At 38.1% G+C, this 22,113-nt stretch overlaps 1 protein-coding gene across 1 annotated transcript in view; it reads left to right on the plus strand.

The window, feature by feature from the left end:
* The first annotated feature begins 7,446 nt into the window (after positions 1–7,446).
* The window catches only part of cfap54 (cilia and flagella associated protein 54), a 199,772-nt gene continuing 185,105 nt past the window's right edge, over positions 7,447–22,113 (plus strand). Inside the window, exons 1-11 of the mRNA XM_039760566.1 lie at positions 7,447–7,454; positions 10,936–11,041; positions 11,118–11,261; positions 15,253–15,424; positions 17,414–17,472; positions 17,703–17,846; positions 18,890–19,003; positions 19,785–19,886; positions 19,960–20,152; positions 20,530–20,631; positions 21,074–21,186. Of these exons, the coding sequence (XP_039616500.1) occupies positions 7,447–7,454; positions 10,936–11,041; positions 11,118–11,261; positions 15,253–15,424; positions 17,414–17,472; positions 17,703–17,846; positions 18,890–19,003; positions 19,785–19,886; positions 19,960–20,152; positions 20,530–20,631; positions 21,074–21,186 (1,257 nt within the window). The remainder of the gene's footprint in view (positions 7,455–10,935; positions 11,042–11,117; positions 11,262–15,252; positions 15,425–17,413; positions 17,473–17,702; positions 17,847–18,889; positions 19,004–19,784; positions 19,887–19,959; positions 20,153–20,529; positions 20,632–21,073; positions 21,187–22,113) is intronic.

Below are 22,113 nucleotides of genomic sequence, written 5' to 3' on the forward strand. Positions count from 1 at the left end.
GTGGTTTCCTAAGCCTTTGTTATACTGAATTCCTTTCTCACCGTTTTCTGTTCCTATTCTTACACCGGGCTTCGGCTAGTTAGATTATAATCTTCTAAAAGAGCTGGCAGAGAAGGAGGACTTTTGACATATTCTGGCTGTAAGTGATCATGTTGAGGTGTATGTAGTTTTAGAAAGTCGTCCTAAGGAGTTTAAAATGCTAGTTTCCAATGTAGCTTCAAAAGCAACATATGATGTTTTAAATCATCTTAAAAATTATGAGAATAATCAAGACAAAGTGACATATCTCTTTGGCTTGATAAGTTTTGTAAAGGTCTTGAAAAGCACTTAAAAATTTCGGGAGACGCCCTGACACACATGGAAGATGTAAAACATCAGTGTCATGATCTTTCTAAAAGAGTCTTTAATGAAAGAATTGGAGAACATAATAATACAAGGCTTAAATGAGCAGTATGCTTCTGTCTCCTTGAAAGACTTAAAGAATGTAAACTGAAAGTCAGATGAGATTCTCTTTAGATAGCTGAGTGGATGCTGGGTGCGGTGCCCTTTCTATGCTGCCATTTGTAAATACTCTATTGAAGCCCATGATGAAGATCACAGTGTCCCCTGCCACTGACCTGAAGGAGTGAATGGATAGGGACGGCACTGAACCAATTATCTTTCCACTGGGCCACGATTTGCATGTTGGGATATTGTGCCTCATACGTCTGAACTCAAATACTGGAAGTGGCTTGTCTGCCACATTCAAAATAAGACAGAGAAAGAATATAACAGAAAGGTTGAAGGCAATGGTGAAATTCCTCTGGAATGGAAAGAAATTGCCAAAAAAATGCAGAAATATTTGTACAGCTTGATAGATACATAAATAATACTATTAGTGTTTAAATATTTTAAATGGGAATTTGAAATATTTAATGACAATTATGATCTATGCCTTCTTTACCTGATATCTAGTGCAACATGCTTTTTGAACTGTAAAATTTGCAGCACATTTTCATATCCGGCTCCCCTGGAGATATAATGCCACTGCAAACTTCATGTTGATAAATCTGTATATTCTTATTCATATATGTTTTGTGACGTGAACAATTATCTTAAAGAATATAGTTTAATAAATGCTATAAAAAGAGCTATATGTGTTTCAGTTCTGGAATGAGATACATTTAGTTTATGCAGTAGGGGATAAGCCGATACATGTTTACTAGTTAAAGGATAAGTTTGACATTTTTCAAGTCAAATTTAATTTTTGTATGATAATGATGTACATTTATTTGCCAATTTTTGAAACCGTGTTCTAAAGTGAAGCATTTTTATAACTTTTAAATGTCTAAATTTACAATCTAAAATGGTCTCCAAAGGGCACATGCCTAAACGCAGAACAAAAGTCTTAAAACTTACTGAATATGTTATGGTTTTATACGACTTCCAAAATAATTATTGAGATGCCAACTGGATTGCCCCATTTAATAATGGTGCCAGCAACAACAGAAATTGTGCTTGGTGGCACAAAAGAAAAAAAAAGGTTGCAGCTCCTGCCTTGAACGGTCAGGTCTGGGGTAGAGGTCTGTCATGTGCTGAGCCTATGACTAAATAAGACTCCACCTTCCAAAGCACCTCAAATTTATAGACGTCAGATCCTCACTGGCCATCCTCTCAGAGCTGTAGGTACAGAAAGAGATGACACTATTAGTGACAGTGTCCCATCTTGCCACAGGGTGGTATTGATTACCTCAGATTAGCCCAGAAGGTGACCCTCTGACGCTCATGTATGACAATGTCAAATTTTCACAATAAGAATGTTCTCAAAAATAACTAACACGGGGGGCCAGAACTCTGTGGGATCTGACCTGCAGAGTGGAAGAAGCCCAAGCTACGTGGAGATGGAGAGGCTACCTTGGCCTGGCTCTGACTCCTGTACAGCAGGCACGTCACCATGCTGCTAGGGAGGACCATCTGACCAGTGCCACACACAGTTGACCCCAATGAGAGAATTCCACAGCCAGGACCGCCTGCAGATGGTTTCACTGTGACCAGTCCGAACATCTGGCTAGGGAGTGTTGATTACCACCTGTTCCATTCCTGGAGAGCGGCTTGGCCTAGGTCTGCTGCTCTCATGCCATGTTCTTGGAAAAAGGTAACTTTAAGGTCTTGGTTGGCTTAGCTGGGCATGAGCCCTGTTGGACTCCAATCAAGAAACTATATAACATTATTTAGAAACATGGACGGAATCCAGGAAAAATTATAGAAAATTGTAAATCATAACAGTACAAATGGAAATGGCAACATTGGATTGCAATGGATCGTTCAATATCTAACTTGTTAGACCCAGAAGCACAATGACCTCAATAATTCTGAAATGGAAGAGGTTTGGAACCACCAGGACTCTTTCCTAGAGTTGGCCGTAGAGCCAAACTGAGTAAGCAGGCAAGAAGGGCCATGACCAAGAACCCAATGGTCACTCTAATAGTGCTTCAGAAATCTTCTTCTCAGATGGGAGAAACTGTCAGAAGGACAACCATCTCAGCAGCACTCCACTGATTAAGTGTTTATTGTAGAGCAGCTTGAGGGAAGCCACTCTTGAGTAAAAGGCTTATGACAACCAGCTCTGAGAGCATGAAGAAACTGATTCTCTGGTCTGATGAGACAAAACTGAACACTTTGGGCAGGCTTCTAGGCAGTGTTCACCCAAATGGTGAAGCCTGGTCGTGGTAGCATCATGCTATAAGGGTACTTCCAAGCAGCATGTATGGGGAGACTGGTAAGAAATGAGGGAGAAATTAATGCAACAAAATACAGTAAGGTCTTTGAAAATAATCTGCTCCAGAGTGCACACAATCTTAGACTGTGGCAACAGTTCAGCCTTGTCACTACCTTTCAGCATGACAATGTCCTGAGGCATACAGGCAAGACAGTGTTGAAGTGGCTTCAGGACAAGTTGATTGTCATTGAGTGGTCAAGTTTTCAAAGTCCAGACTCTCACTGAAAATAAATGATAACATTTATTTAGTTTTTGTCACTTGATTGCATGATATGCACATGCTCAGTATTCTCTCACTGAAGCACACTCATGCATTATCAAAGCGGTGAAGTTTGGCAATAACTTTGTTAAATAAAGAAATAAGCTTCTGTACAGTGAAAGAATATAAGCGATCATAAGTGTGACTGTTCTACAGAACAGAGACAGTAATTCACATCTGGGCATTATCATTCAGCAATGTCACTAACTTAAATCATGTTAAAACAAAACCATTAAATTATTATTATGACAATTACACTATCTTATACTTTAAGGTTCTCAATACTTATATAAATAAGAGATTACAGTTTTTGATTGTTTTTGATTTTTAATAAATTTGACCATCTTTCTGAAAACATGTTTTCACTTTGTCATTATGTTATTGAGTTTAGATTGAGGGGTAAAATTGTCAAATGTATCCATTTATAATAAAATCTACAACACAATAATATAACATAATAAATATATAAGACACAGTTCTTGCTCTCTCAGCTCTTATAAATTTTAACATTTTCCTCACTTTAAGTTCCCATTGAAAGAAAAAGTATTATGTCCAAATCTTATTGAAGAATTTCATCACAAAGGGTTATTAACAGTAAAAATGAGTACACGGGCAATCCTAGCACAGAGAAACGATGAAGTCAAATGAATTAATGGCAAAAATGTTGATTGGATACCCGGCAAATTGGTTCAATGCACATCAATAGACTCTCCTGAAACAGTTGTTGGTGATCGTGTGGAAGATGAAAACATCAACTTACAATATCCAGAAGAATATCTACAACCGTTAACACCGTCTGGTCTTCCTCCGCAAGAATTACTGTAGAAAGAAGGATGTATCCAAGAAAGGTAATGTAGTACATCTTCAGGGGATAGCACTGGACAACAAAGGAGATCTTGATATTAAAACGTTAACAGTTTCCCCGTTAGAATAGCTTTTGCAAAAACAATTAACAAATCTCAGAGCCAAACATTCGAAAAAATCGAATACAGTATATATAGGGTGGTCCAGATCTATTCATGCAATTTTCATTACGCTATAACTTATTAAGTTTATTACATAGAAAATCACCTGAAAAATCACAAACCATCAAGAAGTGTGCGAACTGATGACATGAAGAATCGTCTTTGTGCTGAACTGGAATCGTCCCTGCATAAATCAAAGTCATCCAGACGATCTGCATAATTAGATCTGGATCACCCTGTATATAATATACATTTGCAAAAAATGTACATTCATACACACTGTTATATTTGTTTTTGTGACTAAGTGCTCAACGACCTTACAACAAATCTATTGGTGTGAGTGCGAATATTCACAAAATTTGTGACAGAATGGAGCAGTGAGAAAAGTCACTGCAGGATAATGTTTTTTTATAATCCTGTTTCAGCCTTTGAGATTGTTGTCTTTACACACTGCATTAGGCTAACAAAAATACATCAGTTTTGATCAATACAGACCAAAAACATTGAGTGTATATGTTTGAATTTACTTCTCTCAACAACGGTACTTTTAAATGACATCAAGCCAATATTAAAGTAGCACTACTTGATTGACTGGAAATGTGTGGCATAACTGATATCAGTCCATTCAAAGTATTTTTGAGTGTAGTCACTCCAAGAAGTTAAAGCTACTCACTCTTTCAACAGCATCCCCTCAATTGTAGAAAGAAGTGCAGTCTGCCTCCTAAAGTCTATGAGTCTATGAGTTGCTCCCTTGGTTTTGCTTACATTAACGGTGAGATTGTTGTCCTGGTACCTGGTATATATCCTTCCTGCTGGGTTAGACACATCAACATTTTGCCCCCTTTTTTGCAATTATTTTTTTTATTTGGACATATATTTCCCCAATCTACTACTAAGTCAACTGGCAGCACTTTAAACTACACAATATTTTTATTAGTTTATAGTTGGTTCAAGAACCAAATTAGTCACTCACTAAATATTAAACAATATTTAAATTAATATGTAATTTATTTTCATTGCGATTTTTCTCTTTGTCCCCATTGCTTTCTTTTTATTTTTAGTCATGAACCTCTTGCGTGGCTATCCAGGGCATAGTTCTTTGGTTTTGGTCTTCTTTCAACACACACCACGTGCGTTCATCTTCAGATTGCAGTACTATTCCTTCCAATTAAATATTTCTTATCTTTAATATCAATTTATGTATTACCAACCACAATATATATTTCACTACAATTAATTTTTGCAGGAGTTGTGGTAAGAGGGAGTCTTTCTTGCTTTGCCTTTCTCAGTTTAACGAATTCACACATCTCACTTTTCATATTATGTTTGGGTGTACAGTAATCTTTTATTCTGATAAAACCTATACAATTTTAAAGCTCTCGATGATCCTATAAACCGGACATTTTACAGAGCTACCCAAAGTCAGATTTATAACAGTAGCGGACAACTTTAAAATAGGACTAATTTATTCAGGCGTTGTAAATGTTCAATTGTTTTTTTTACTTCGCTCTCACAGCCGCATTTCAGTTTTTTCCTATTTAGATCTCCAAACACCAACACACCATTTTACGTGTTTTAAGTACTTTTAGTTGGTTTCCATACAAGCATTTCATTCGCCAGTTCATAAACCGAGCACTAACGTCTTTGGCGATGTGGATGTGCAAACCAGTATGGGATCCACGTCCAAACATGTACAGTATAGCTTTTAAACTGTACCAGGCACGAGTTTTCGAAATCTGATGGCAGCAGCCGTGAAGCATGCGCACTCACCGCTGCATTGCAGGGCAAAACGGCGGTACTGTTACTGTCATTTACATTTACTTATTTAGCTGACGCCTTTATTCATGGGGACTTATAACTTTCATGATACAGTTGGTGCACAGGCAGGTCAAGTGACTTACTGAGGGTTATACACCGTCTGTAGCAGGATCTGAACCCACAACACACAAAGCTTTAACCACTACGCCATACCGCCTACATCAGTAACCATTTCTTTCAGCTAATTAATTGTTAATCGTATTAGTCTCATAAATCGTGCTTTCTTTTATAGGTTCACCTTGAGCATTCACCGGGATACTAAACAAATGACAGTGTCTCACCGAGTAAAGGGCAATGTGTCGCATTCTGAGTGTCCAACAATTTTAAGCCGGACTGCGCCTCACCCGACTATCCAATGATAACAGTGATGCTTATTTGCTTCGTTCGGCCCTCTTGACATACACATACCTTTGCGACCGGTCGTTCTGTGTGTCTTCTAGAGATATCGTGTAAAAATGTAAACCGTTACCGGTTACTATTCTGTGAAACATCACGAGCCATTGAAAGTAATACTCGTGACAGCGTTAACTACAGGAATACATCTTTGACGATCACGTTTACATCTCTTATGGGCGGGGTTTGCTCTTCCTAACTTTCCCCGCCTCATGGTTGCCCCGGTCGCTGTGGAAACCGGAGACGCTGTTCAAACTTTAAGAGCCGGAGTCAGACAGCCGCCATGGAGGCTTTACAGGCTATTTTTTATGGAAAAATAGACAAGAAAAATCCAGTGATCGTATCCCTTGATACTGAGATCAAGGAGCTGAAGGGTTATATGAAGAAAGTGCGCAGTCAAGAAGGAAGATTTCGGGGGTACGTATGCGTTTTATGTGAGCGGTCAAGAGGTGTGTTTACTTGAGTAGTGAAGCCCCAGGAGCATGCTTTTCCTAGCGTACGCACACAGTAAAGCGATTGTCGGGCCGTCTATATAAAGTTATGTGTATAAGCGTGCAGATCTATGTAGTTGAGTATGGCCACATATGTTTTTTTTATGTATTCGCCTTTGTAATCGGAAGCGAAGAGCAGTATTCTAACGTAATGGTGAAGATGAACTTGTATTTAAGAAGTCCCATAAATTTTCTTTTCTCAGCGTGACCCGACCACATATTTAAAAATGTTTTTTTCCAGTTGTGCATTGTTTTTAACTCAATACATATTTGTAATATGCTGTTCATGAGGTCATTCTGGGTGTTCTTAATGAAAGTACTACAGTATGTAATAATGACTCTGGGTTTCCTGTGTAGTTATTTTTCATTTGTATGGATTGGTCTGATCCATTCATCCATTCGTCATATTCCAAACCTGCTTATTTCACTAAACATTTCACTAAAGAGAACTTCGAACACAAGGCTAAAACTAGCCATGGACTGAACACCAGACTATCATGAAGCATTCACAAACCCACACACTGAGAAATAGGTTCAATTTCATTCAATCAAATCTTTCATAGCACACATCCATTTATGAGCCACATAAATACTACATGTTTACAAATTAAGTGCAAGTAAAACACAAAATAACATGCAAAATAATATTTTTTAACTGGGTGGCAAGCTTGTTAGTGGGACCCACTCAAGCACGGCACTTCCAAAAGCCACCCCATGCAAACACACACAAATTCCAAATGTATAGCATATGGTGGGGGCATGATGGCGCAGTGGGTAGTGCTGCTGCCTCGCAGTAAGGAGACCTGGGTTCGCTCCCCGTGTCTGCGTGGGTTTCCTCCCACAGTCCAAAGACATGCTGGTTAGGTGCATTAGTGATTCTAAATTGTCCCTAGTGTGTGTGCACGCCCTTCTGTGGGCTGACACCCTGCCCGGGGTTTGTTTCCTGCCTTGCACCCTGTTTTGGCTGGGACTGGCTCCTGTGACCCTGTAGTTAGGATATAGTGGGTTGGATAATGGATGGATAGCATATGGTAAATAAGAGCTTCCATGAAATCAGACCCAACTCCAGGAGGCCATTTAGCCTCAACATGATAGTTAGCCGGGCTAAGCCCCCTTGCATTCTGTAATATATATATAATTTATATGAGGCTTTATAGTAGGATGCTTACTAGACTACTTTTGTCACATTTGTAGATCCCCCTTTAGGATGGGCCCTAAAGCAAATGCTCCTCAAACCCCTATTGGCTGTGCCACTGCATGCAGTAGGACACAAAAAGAATGCAAAATCATCAGGCAATAAGCATGTATACTTTATTAAGGGCCACTTTATTAATCTAGAACAGATTGCGTTCTTTGTAGCAATGATTAAGCAAGGCACTACATGTACATATGGACTAGCATTACATACATATTGGTATCAGATTGAAAACTGGAGACTGTACAGACAATTGGAGTTAAAAGTAATTGTCATATTCCTTGAGCTTAAAATGCTGTAAGCTTTGCAAAACAATGCATTATACTATAGAAAGTATATTTATGATAAAGGGAAGAATAGATAGATAGATAGATAGATAGATAGATAGATAGATAGATAGATAGATAGATAGATAGATAGATAGATAGATAGATAGAATTTTATTTCTACCAAGAGGAAAATTTGGCTTCATACAGAAGTTCAATAAATAAATAAATAAATATTATTACAAACAATTATACACTTGACTTATTAAAAAGTAAGAAAGCTTCTTAATTGGCAAACAATAAAAAGAGCAGTCACAGTTATCAGTGAAGTATTGTAAAGGTGTGTTGCCATAAGTGTAAAGGAACCCCAGGAGCATTTCTTGACACATGTAAATGATCTAAAGTGCTTAAAGTGTCACAGAGAGAATGTGCAGCATTGTTCATGCTGGCCATCAGTTACCTTTTTGTCCTCCATTACTACCGCCTAAAGGATCTGGTGGGCATCTCTTGATGTGATAACACTGGCCCAGCATAGCACAGTCTAGAATATTGCACTATCAGGAAACAAAAACATCTGGGGCCATGGTCACTGAGGATACAAAAAACAACACAAAAGGCAGATCAAAGTCTACCTGTCCTTGATTAGCTGGTGATTCAGCCCTGGAGATTTTACAGTGTCCTATGAATCTCAATAATTATGGCTGAGTCGGAGAAAAGTTTGTTATTTGGTCAGTGTGGATGGCAGATTCTTTCTAATATCAACTCCCTTGGAAAGAACAAATTGTTTCATCAAAATGCCAGTAACAACAGGTGCCACCATTGTGCATCAATAAGAAAAGGAGAATTGGAAAGATAATAACAACCAATTACAGTGATCATCAAAATTACATTTATATATTTGTATACCTGTTGAATCCTGTGTAAGATCATGGGGTGCAAGCTCATCCTGGCAGCACTGGGCACAAGGCAGGAAACAGCCCAGTTTTGGGTTCCATTCCATCTCAGGGCACATACATGCACACACACCCACATAACTAATTTGGACTTACCAACTGACCTGCACATCTTCAGAGATAAGGGGGAAAACTGGAGTAACTAGGTAAAAATCCATTTAAACACAGGGAGAATGTGTTAATTCCACCCAGACAGGATTTTCACCGAGGATGCTGGATCGGCGAGTTACTAGTGTGCTGCTTTGTAACAGCCATTAAAATGCCATTTAGTCCACTTTGTCCACCTATTATTCAGATCTTTAGGACTTCCAGAATTCCTAGGGAACTCCCATAAAGACAGTGACTGGGCTGGATTTGATTTCAGGACTCTGCAACTGTGAGATAGCTCCAATAACCCCACTTCCACCACACACTGAGACTTGTAAAACGGTAATATTTGATCACCTCAATGTAATGTTATCTTTATGTTTGCAATCTGAAAGGCTGGATTTCATGTTCAGAGAAAACTTGAGTGGTTTAGATAAAGCCAGCGACAATGTCCACAAACACATATGGGGATGCACTCCAATATATGAGGTTAAGTATGATCTGCAAGTTTCTGTGCAATTTCATTAAAATGGAATGCTCGAATCCTGTGTAGAAGCAGTTGTTCTTCAATAGGAGAAAGCTGAACAACAGAATGAGAGGAGAAGAGAATTATGCTTAAGGTAGATGGGATACCTAGCACCGTAAAGGCAGGCCACAGTTGGAGTAATGCATATTTTATCATTGGTTTTGTGTGTTTTCAAACACATTAAGTAGTAATTTTTTAAGTGTTCTGTTTTATTTTTGTACTTCTCATTCATCCTTCAGGTACAAGGAAGAATCTAACCCAATGCCAGTCCAACACAGGGCATAGCCACACAGACACCCACACTCATTTACAATGCACTGGTTTAGAGTGAATAATCACAAGCCTTGTTTTTGTGATGTTGAGGGAGAGACATGTGAAAAATATACAAAAATGATGCACGCTGTAACCAGGAAGCAATTCAAACTTGGGTCTCTAAAGTTGTTATTCAGCTGCACTGACCACAGAACTTCTTTATTTTCTATTTCTGCACTAGGAAAATAATAATGATGGTAATGTAAACTGGTCCCGTAACTCAAGATCCTTGTTCAGAATGAATAAAAAGGATTCTCTTTTGTTTTTATACGGATGTGTTCCTCTAAAGCAGCCTCTTCATTTATGGGTTTAGATAGAATATTAGGCCCAGGCAGATCATTTCTGTCAGAGGATTGTCTTATTTTTGTTTATGTAACAATGCAGCACTTTGGTAAGACAACTGGAATAGCTGTATGTACCTCTGAGCCAGCCTGTTTGGCATGAGTGCACTTTAACTTTAGTTTTTCAATTTTTTTTCTTCTTCTTCTTGTGCACTTTCTAACAGTTTACTCAATAATCATATGGTAATATACATTTAAGTATCTTTTGTTTTCTATTAGCAAATTCAGGGCAGGTGTAAAGCACGTTGGACAGCTTTTCTTAGGTAACTATGACAAAAGCATTGATTTGTTTTGATTTAATACACACTTGCAGGGCTCTTATTATCAGAATCTTCTACACATGGCACATGTGGTCATTCCAATTTGGGTGGCATTGCTCTGCACGTTTTGTATTTTGACATTTTTGCTGTGAAGTGACTTGACCCCAGTTATTTGCATGCATCGTTTTTAGGAAGAACTGATCTGGCAACCTAAAAGTCTTGACATATTACACTTTTTCAGGAAGGTTTCATAATAAATCATGTGTCTTACTATTTCCAGATTTCTTTTTTTTTTTTATTTTCTTTTGAAGGGCCAGAAGTCTGTTTAATATTTTCAATAAGTACAAGCCCAGGTTGCCACCTGTGTATTTTGAGGAGAAGCTCCTGGAATTTGGTGATTTTCTCTATAAATTGCAGGTCAGTAAGATGCTTTCTTGAAAACTGAAATGATTGGAGATGCATCTCCTCATGCTTGCGCATGTTCTTCCTGCAGATGTATGACCTGGCAATATGGCAAACCTACGAACGTTACCTACAGAAATTTGGTTCCTTCAACTTAGATGAGATTACTGATGTGAACTGCTTCAGAAGTGTGTTCTTCCCTGAAGGACTGGAGGTGAAAACTGCAGCTCTCACGGTATGTAGAGATGTTTAGTGCTCAGTTCTGAACAAAAATGCAGATACCAAATCAGAATCTGCAGTGTTCCATAACAAAATAAAGATCTGCAGCACTGGAGGGGTGATACTTCATTGTTACAGCAAAGACAGATAGTGCTATTCCATACCATTCTGCATGCAAAATTTAAATTTCTGTGAAGACCATTTTTTCACTTTAATATGTGAAACTGGCAAAGAAAAAGAAAAGTTTAAAATGGGCAATAGAACACAGACATTGGACAAAAGATGATTAGAAAAGGGTATCATGCTCAGCATCCCGGGGTCGTCTTTTCTCTATTGCAGGTGATACTGGTATTGGCGTGCATTTAGTGGAGAAGGCAACCTGTAAGGCTTGTGTTTCTCACATTACACATTCTGATGTCCTTATCCTTTTAAGCAATTGTCTATCTGGGCCTTCCCCCATGGCCAAAAAAAAAAAAAAATAGACTGACATGTTTCTTGAGAAAGCTGTTCAATTTTGGCTATTATTAAGCCCAGAGCCGAACTTTAAGAATGTAACAGGTAACACAAGTAAACAGAACAACTGGTTTCAGTGGTGCATATTCATTTAGGAAAGCTTCTCTATTAGTCAAATAGCATTTAAACAGGACTAATTACAGCTATGCTATGGGAGTTTACTATTAGGACACTGAAGGGATTGCTGCTGAAACTGGGACATTGCAGACATATGTGAATAATAAGTTAAAATCAGTTATTTCAAGCAGTAATAGCCAAGATAGATAGATAGATAGATAGATAGATAGATAGATAGATAGATAGATAGATAGATAGATAGATAGATAGATAGATAGATAGATAGATAGAACTTTATTGGTCCCCAAGGGGGACATTTTGCTTTTTACAGAAGCTCTTTAAATAAATAAATGCAATAACAGATAAATAACTAATATATACATATATACACAAAAAGTAGAAAATTTTAAGAGACAGAAAACTAAACTTCAGCTTTGGCAGTCACAGTCACACTAGTAATACTTTGGCTATATTTTGAATTAGCTTAGTCGTAACTTGATAACAGAAGGTGTCAATTTCTATCAAAAACACAAAAATTTCTGGATGCATATCTTTAACTATTTTGGAGGTTTTAAGCATGATCATTCCGTTGCTGATATTGTTTTAACTTTTTCTTTTGTAATACAAAAGGTGATTTTCAGTAACATCTTAGCTTTATTTATTTATTTTTACAATGCTGTTTTGAAGGTCTCGTGATCTCAGTCGTCACGCAGATGACATAACAGAACCTACACTATAAACAGGGCAGTGATCACACTATGCAATATCTCTTGTAGGATGCAATAACATTTTTCTTAAAATTGATGTTTTATTTCCAAAGCAGACTCTATCATTAGAATTCTGGTTACAATCCTTTTCAGATTGTGAATTTTGATTTTTATTTTATCCTTTGTTTCTTGTTACTCATTCTTGTTTTGGCTTCTTTGGTATTCTGACCCTGGCCTGTCTATGACCGTGATTTCTTGATTCTCAGTCGACTCCTTGATGCTTTGCTGCTCACAACATTCCTCAACACCCAACAGATAATAATAATGTAACAATGAATTAATGGGCACAAGAACATTGTCCAAAATAAATTCATAACAACACTCTTTTCAGGCTTCCTTCCTGCCATCTGTCTAGTGGATTGGCTTTGCACCCCACCTTGAACAGGATTAAGCATGTTTGAGAATTTGTGTATTATAATTAAATGATACAAAAGTGTATAAAAGTTTGAGGGTCAGGATGGACAAAGTTTAATTTAATGCCTCTCCGCAATGTGAGAAAAAAGCAAATACAGGTAAAATTCCGTTACAACGAACTGTCAGGGACATAAAAAATATTTCAAGCATTTGCAATCATTTCAATATCTTCTTTCATGTTAATTTTAATCTTTTCCTGTCTACAAGTTATACTGGCGAGAATTTTTCTCAGCATTTCCTTGCGATAATACATTTTCAGGGTGCGAATGATGCCCAAATACAATGGCTGAAGCACTGCTGTGCACTTGGGTGTGAGGAATTCAACATGGACATTATCTAAATGCAGAAGCATGTTGTGTGCAGCACAGTTATCAATCAGAAGCTGAATCATCCTTTTCTTCTTCTTCATATTGTGAGGTTTCTGAACTCTTTTGGGATCACCCCCGATTGCCACGTCTGTGTAAGATTGTTTGTCCGTTGCCGGGGCAGAGCAACTGCAGTCTCACAGCGCTGCAGTGAAGCTCCTCAGAAGTGAATCCTAAAAGATCGTGGTCGTGCCATATGTCCCTGACTTACACCCCAAAACACGAGGCTGAGTCTTAGTGCTTTAGCAAAACCAGCTTTATTCAGCTTGAAACAGGAACAGCACAGTTATTTATTGTAGCATGATCTGCCACTCTCCTATACACAGACACAGCAGCCAGGCAGGGTTGTGGCCAGGTTAGTGGCCAACTAATACTGTTCCCTGCAATTACAATGTTCCTTGCACCACCCATCGAGATCTTTTCTGTTTGCTTTGGTGAAGAGCCGCAGCAAAGCTGTGAGCCTGCTGTTGCCTTAGCAACGGATAAACAGTCTTCCACAGATGCGGTGATCGCACTTCGGGATGCTTTTTGGCGTGCTGTCTGGTTGTGGGAGGTCCCAAGAGAGTTTACAAACCTCACATTTTCTTGAATGAGTGCCACATTAATAGGAATATTTCTTGAACGAACATCACTGAACCACATAAAAACGTCTTTTTTGACGTCTTCAAATGCAGCAGTTTGCATACATTTGCAACCCGAGATTTTTCTTCTTTTTTTTGCTTCGTCTTTCAAGAAAGTTGACAGTGTTGATGGGGAAATTCCAAGTTCACTGGCAACATCTTTTTTCTTTTTGCCACAATCGAGAGCTGCAAAAATGTAAAGTTTTTTTTCTAATATGAACTGTTATCATTTTTTCGTGTCTGCCGTTTTCTGCAGGAGGGGTGACAATGGGTTAAGTTCCAGCTGATGTTTTTCAAATGTTGATGAGCAATAAGCAAAGGCTTCACTGAAAACCAGCAAAAACAAAAACAGCAAAAAAAAAAAAATAGTAAGAGGAAAGTTCGAAGAAAGAAATTATTTTGACAATGTTTCTGTTTGGGGGTCGTTGTGCACAACTGAGCTGCGACCACAGAACTAACTTCTCTGTGGATGATTCATTCAAGCATTTCAAGGTCTTTTGGGCACTTCATTGTAATGAAAGTATCTGCTGAATGTACTTTGTCGTAACGAGATTTCTATAGACTCGTGTCATATGGAGGACCATAAAAATACTTCTTTGTAATGAAAATTTTATTGTAAAGATATTCGTTGTAACGGAGTTTTACCTGTATTAAGCAAGAATTTGTGCTTCAGTCACATTTGTATGTCTCCATCACTTGCTGTTCTTCTGGGGTATATAGTCTGGGGACAAGAATAGGCAGAGCTACTGACTTCTGGAGCAGGCATACAGGAATTCATCGGAGCTGTGCAGGAAGAAGGAAGACAGTTAGTTTCCAGTGTTTCCTTCTAATCAGTTCTTATCAGGCCCATGATGTGCTCAGACAGTTGTCAATATATATGCTGTCTGTTTATCTATGAGATTGGCCTTATTTCAATAGTGAAATGGCTATTGTTCATCAAGTCCCCATGCATCAGCTTTAATAATATTATAACATTTGTTCTTGGTCATTCTTGTAACAATTTCTAACCTCAGAGCATTTTGAACTTTCATATGTTGATTTGTATGATGGTTAGCAAAGGATATAAAGCTTTGAAACAGCACTGATAGTTAATATTTGAGTTAATCTGCTTTTCTTCACATTCAAATTATTATTCTTAATTATGATGTTCAATACAGTTCCCCATTAGTTATGGCAGGGTTTCTGCCTGAACTGTTACAAGACCCAAAAGCCTTCTTAATTCTTAGTGTACCTTTGAATCGGTTTGATTAACATTGACTCTTTCTTTTCAGTTTCGTGCTCTACATGGCAGCAGCATCTGTACCTACCACTTGCTAAAGGAGAGTGACAGTATTCTGCAGAATGAACAGTCGATCAACAAGGTCATCAGCATCTTGACTTTCCTCAGGGTGACTACTGAGGCCTTGCTGCCTATTGAGAAGCTCTGCTGGCTGCTATACAATGGTAGCTCTCATTTTGTCTCTTCCTGCCTATTTCTGCTTCAGTCACATAAAACAAACCCTCTTAGAGCTTTCTTTACCAAGCTAATTTTAAAAAGTAGTTTGTCTATGATAAATCTTATCAGAAGGATAGTTCTGTATACTCATTTGCTTGGGAGGCTGTTTTTTTGCTTTGAATAGCTTAAATGTGAGCTGACCTACCTTTTATCAATCTTCTAAAAATCAAATAAAACTCTTAAAACATTCTTTAGGCATTTTGATCAACTTTTCACCATGTTTTTCAGAAGCTCCCTTCAAAATACTGATACTGAGTATAAGACTTGAGTGCCACTTGAGTGTCCAGAGAATCACTCACTAGTATACAGATCACTAAATTTGCATCTTCTCCGTTAATGAAAACACAGGGATTGAGACACATCAGCAATTTAATATTAAAGAACTGACAACCTAGTGTGACACTTTAGACTGATTTGAATGCACTCTAAAATAATTATATGTGTATAATTATTTATTAATTGAAACTCTCTACTAGCAATTTGAGAACCAAGGGGTACAATGTAGACTGAATGGTCTTTTAGTTTTGGATACGTTTAATGGAAAAAAAGTAGTACGTAGTTGTTAGCCTGAAAGTATAAGTATTACTGTCAAGCCCTGTAACAGCCACAGAAATTACATTGGGTGACTCTTTGTTAAATCACCAGCCTAAAAGGTAGTTTTCAGTGATGATGACAGCATAATCATATTACACAACCCCATAAATCATAAAGATATACATTAGATTAAAGTCTCTTAAATAAACTGATTGTTCTAATTTAATCACAGAAATTCAATGAAATTGAAGTATACTAATTATCTTTCATCATTTACTCCTGTTTGTTGATTCTTATCAATGTCGGCAAATATGCAATATTATCATCCACGCTATGCACAACATCAAAAGTTTTTTTTCTAGCAAGAATATAGAGAACTATTTACTGTACAACTGCAAGGAATGAAGAGTACTGTATGATCATTTAAGTCATAGGTGGTGATGAACAATAGAGGGCGATATTATCCAGAGTTTTAATGTAAGTTTTACTCTAATCCCATTTGAGAGATGCTCATACTTGTACTTTGAACAATATTAGCCTTTTGCAATATATTTAAAGCCTAGAGTTGCAGTCCTGTTTTAAGTTTATTTTGCTGCGTCCAGGTCTCATATTCTACACCAATTTGATAAATATTATTGTTGCTGTTGCTATTGTCAGATTATTGTCAACAATATGTTATAGCATATAATTTCATACAAAAGTGTCTCTGCCAAGTCAGTGCCTTATAAAATGCATGCAGAATGGGGGCCCAAAAACAACTTTTTGCATACTCTCTCAAAACAAACCTACCCATCTCCAGCGCTCCACGTGTTTCATTTTAAGTCAGTTGTCATCTAAAAACTGTCCAGATGAGAGTTTGCATAGCTGTGTTTGTGAAAGAAGAATATCTTGTAGCAAACTGCTGCTCTTTCTGTGCTTGTTTTTTTTTTTTTGTCTTTCTCTTGTTTATTTCATTTTAGACTTATTTCCTCTGTAACTTTGAATTTCGTTACCTGGCCATAAAATGAAGACTTACATTTTTTTAGGATGGTACATCTTGTAGAAATTTTAACTTCTTCTAAACATAATATTCAATTCTCAGTCTTCTAATGGTAGGATAGGATGTAGAAAGAAGATGTTTCTTCCAGTGATAGCTTCTGTCATTTATGCACCTCAGTAAAGTTCTGGATTCATAGAAGTTCTCCAAAGCTCGTTTGTGAGCAGAACTGTGTTTTTCTTTGCTGTGAAATTATCCTCCTTAATGCTACACAATTCCAGATTATTACTAACCTTTCTTTCTTTCTTTTCTTTCTTTCTTTCTTTTAATGTTTTTCCTTAAAATTTTAAGAAGGTGCTTTCAAACTGATTTGCTTTTGAATTGCCTTGTAAATGATCATTTACGGCAATCTTTGATTTCTGTCCAGGTACACTTCACATCTACGTGATCTCCAGGCACCTAATGGCTGTGGGCTACTCTGCTAAGGTAATGGCATGCACCTTACCTGTGGATGGCTAGAAATATGGGGATGAAAACAATTTTAATGATACATTTGTGGTGGTTCACTTTGTCTCAGTCAATCATATTTGTATAGTTTATAGCAGTTTGCTTGAACACTTACTATATCCTGTGATGGTAGAGATGCATATATAAAAGGCTGGGTGGCTGTGCTAAGTTATACATACTGAAACTGTTGTTATGTTGATGACCTACAGGCCTTGGACTTCCTTCTGTGGGCCAGCATGTGCACAGAGACCTCTGTACCACTGCTGTCTGTTGGCTATCTGCCCTGGAGGGCACTTCTCTACACAGCAGTTTGTCAGTGCTACTATGACTGTCAGGCTGACCTGCAGGCTGAGGTGAGTGACCATGTTATCTAATAGCATCTTCCCACAGGATTTTAATTGAAACATTTGTCTTTCTTTCTTTCTTTCTTTCTTTCTTTCTTTCTTTCTTTCTTTCTTTCTTTCTTTTTCTTTCTTTCTTTCTTTCTTTCTTTCTTTCTTTCTTTCTTTCTTTCTTTCTTTCTTTCTTTCTTTCTTTCTTTCTTTCTTTCTTTCTCCTAATAATGTACACACCTTTTCAATAACCAGGGCACAGCAATTCTTCACATATAATGTACTGTGAGAAGGTATGATCAAAAGATGTATTCTAATATTTAAATTGATGTGGACTTATGATGGTCTTAATTTTCTCATATCATACACTGATCTCTGGCTTGGTAGCACTGAGCTACATCACCTGCACAAATCCTGTTTCATTATTTTGTATCATTTATGTGAATAGACTAATGGAACTTCTTTTGTCTGTTGTGGCGGACCACCAAGGCCCTTACCTGGCCGGGACGCCTAGATAATGAAAGGACCTTAGGAGAAAGCTTATTCTGGACACTATCTCCACTAGAGGGCAGCCTCCCTGGCTTGCAGCGGGGTCATGGGTTTGGAGCATAGATGCTCAACCCTGCTGTGGCTCATGGCCACCCCCAGTGAACGCCTGGATATTTTCCGAGCCCTGTTTGGCAGCACTTCCACCACACCCGGAAGTAATTCCGGAAGAAGCTCATTGGACACCTAGAGTGATTCCTGGTGTCCTATAAAAGGAGCCAGCTGCCACTACTCTGGAAGCCAGAGTCCGGAGGAAGGGAGATGAAGCTTACTGGAGGAGGAGTGGAGGCAAGGAGAGAGGAAGAGAAAGAAGAAAAGAAAGTGCTTTGTGTACTGGGAATTGTGCTGTGAAGGTGGGAAATGAGGGAAATGTTTCCTATTTTGAAAAAATAAAACGTGTGCGCTGAACTTGTGTCTCTGCCTTTGTCTGTCGGGGTAGGGGCGGCTAGTTCACCCCCTGGTATTCCACTTTGTAAAATACCTATATTTTTGTACAACACATCTTTTTTATCACTTAGGTCTTTGCCCGGAGAGCTTTGGGAAAGATCAGTGAGCTGAGTGAGTTACATGGGCAGAGCGCCTCCCAACCAAATCCTAAGGAAGAGAAGATATTTCGAGAAGCCACTATCAAGGTAATATGGAACTAGAAGTCAAGCAGAAATCAAGGTAGGAAGTTGCAAAATAGAGGAATAGAGGAATAGAATTAAGAATCATGAAGCAAGCCAGTCATCTTTATCAATGTCCTTTTGGCTCTGACCAGTACATGCTTCTCCCTTGAGGTACGTATTGTTAATAATGAATATATCCATTTTGCTATGCAAATCTCTCCTGGGATACTCCATAAATTCCTGCATTTGTTGAATCGAAGCTAGGTAGTTGCAGTCATTAAACAAGGATAGCAATGCCCCTACCTTTCTTTGCTAGATTTGTTACTCCAGTCGCAAATGAAATCCAACAGTTTTGTATATCTAATACAGTACATACCATGGGTCTTCTACTTTGTAGGCCACTGCTATTACTTAGTAAGAAAACAAAGTCCAATTTCACTTTCTTTGCAAACAAATCTTCATCTATTTTATCATAGCTGAGTACAACAGAGAATATTGAGATGGACAGATCTTTTAATCATTGCAAGAAATAGAAGACAAAAAGAAGCACAAAAGTAAATAATGATGCAAGAGTAAAATGTGAGATCCTAGAAGCATTTTATCTTTTATTCCATTAACTATGTTTTTAACTTGGCATTTCACTTTGGACACTCACTCTAATGACATTTTCAAAGCCAGCTCTACTTAAGTCCTTAAGTCAGCTAATAAAAGGTTTTGTTAACCCAAATCAAGTCTGAGCTCACTACTTACTGTGACCTTTATTCATTATTATTTCTTTATTTGTTCCATTTTTGCATTGCTTCAGATGGCAGTAATGGTCTTCAAGCGGGCTGTCTGTGAGAGCAGAAGGAAACCTAAAGGTCTATTTCGACCGAGGCAGAGAAGTGTCATTAAGGACATGTTTGTGGTAAGCTGTGTGATGAATGCCTGTTTTTTCCACCTCTTCTACCTGATTCTTATCTCCACTGTCTGTTTTCTAGATACCTTGGCCACGCACTAGCACTGAGCGCCTTTTGGTGGAGATGTTTGAGGGGAGTGCTGCCCAGTTCTTGGCTGTGATAGAAGCTCTTTGGGACAGTTCCCGCAGAGTTTTGCAGACTGGGACACATGAGGAACAAGAGGTCATGGAGGTCACTCAAGAACTATTGTGGGCTGGAACTGCTATTCTTGCAGGTAGACAGGCTTCTTATAGCTTCCATTATATCTTAGTCCAAGGTGTTCATTGCCTAAAAACGGAAATGTCTCTCGTGACCCAAAGATACTCCATAGCACAATTTTTTAACTGGTCAAACCAGATCTGAAATGTGTCCTGTAGTAAGAGTGATCTATTAGTGACATTGTATGAAGCACAGTATTTGTCATTTTCACAATAAGTTATTGTTTCTCACAAATGTGTACTGAAGTGTTGGCTATTTTGATTTGGTTTCAGATTCATGGCAATAATCTTCAGATGTTCCAAAGCATATAACAGTTTTCTTTTATGCTGTGAATGTACTAAAAGCTTAGGAGTCCATATGATCATGATTTCTTAATGTATCTTTTTTTTTCAGGTGGAGGTGGTTCAGGTGATCGTGTGGGACAACTCATGAACTTCTCACAACCCATTGGGGGAGTCACAGATTCAAAATCCTTGCTACAGTTAGCTGTGTCTGGTGAGCCCCCATGATTCTTTTGATCATTAATAACTCGTCAGTTATTAAAAAACACCGCTGTCACCTTTGGTGATGTGATTTACTGGTTGAAGTAATGGCTGCCAAATCATGGGACATCAGTATTTCATTCCTCAATCTCCTTTCTGTATAACTCTGCAGTTATTAAAAAACTCTTCTGTCACCATTGTCTTCAACACCCATTTTTCATCTATCATAAATTCTCTAGTCTAACAAGTATACATGAACATTCATTTAATTGAACCTATTTCAATTTAATTCAGTTCGGTTTATTCTTCTTCAGTGTATTTTCACATCTGAGCCCAGTGCACACAAAAAAAACTGAGCTCCAGTATAGAAAGAACATCAGATGTGCTTAGGCTGAACATGAATGTGATTAACAGTTTACTATTCAAAGTAAGATTTTTCTTATTTCTTATCTCAGGTGAGAATGGGGTATCAGCAGAGGCTGCTGCAAAGCTGGTTAAACTAACTTTCCTCTATGAACAGTGGGATACATTTGAATCACTTTCCAGCCCAATGATCAGCCTGCTGACGGTGAGTTTGAATAGTGGGCACAGGAATTCTTGAAATGGTCTCTTTACTATTGGCTTCAGTGGTGCTACATCAGCATGGGGATGTATAAACTTGCTTCTGGCAGCTAGATATCTGCCTAACCTATCTCTGAGTAGGAGGTTGTTACCCTCACTAGGTGGTTGTTTTTATGCCATTCAATTGTTTCTAGTCAATCAGTCAGTCAACTAAACATTTTACAATACATACAACTTACAGTATCTTCTAAAAAGTGCTTCATAAATACTGTAACTTTCCATCAGAATGTAAATTGTATTATGTTTCTGGCTTTCTTATTATGCAGTTATAAACTTGGCACAATTATTTTCTAAGCATGCTTCCTAAGTATTTCGGTTTTAGCGGTTTACGTTCCAACATTTATGGATGAATCAATAGATATAGTTGTAAGTGCTGAAGATGTCCAGTGAATAGTGTGCTTCTTAGATCCAGAGTCCTCAGTCTGAATCCTGACCTGGGGCCTCATGCATAATACCGTGCGTAGAATTCACACTATAACATGGCTTATGCACAAAAAAATCCAGATGCATAAATCTGTGCGAACGCCAACTTCCATGTTCTTCCGCTACATAAATCCCGGTTAGCGTGAAAAGTAACGCACGTGCGCGCGCCTGCTGCCCCACCCCAACTCCTCCCAGAATTATGCCTCTTTGAATATGCAAATCAACATAAATAGCCCTTAAGCTCGGCTTTCTGTGAAAAGGCAATGGCAAAAGCTTGGGGGAAAATAGAAGAATTTCAACGAATAACAAGTCGAGGCAAGGAAAAACGTACTATTTGTTGGATTAAATAGTGGTATAAACAACAAAAGGAAGTTGATCGAGTGAGAAAGTGTCAGAGAAACTCGAAAGCTCAAGTTCACAAAGTTGCACAGTGCCCGAAATAAAAAAGAAG

Source organism: Polypterus senegalus, chromosome 8 (genome assembly GCF_016835505.1).
Source record: "Polypterus senegalus isolate Bchr_013 chromosome 8, ASM1683550v1, whole genome shotgun sequence".
Classification (NCBI taxonomy): domain Eukaryota; kingdom Metazoa; phylum Chordata; class Cladistia; order Polypteriformes; family Polypteridae; genus Polypterus; species Polypterus senegalus.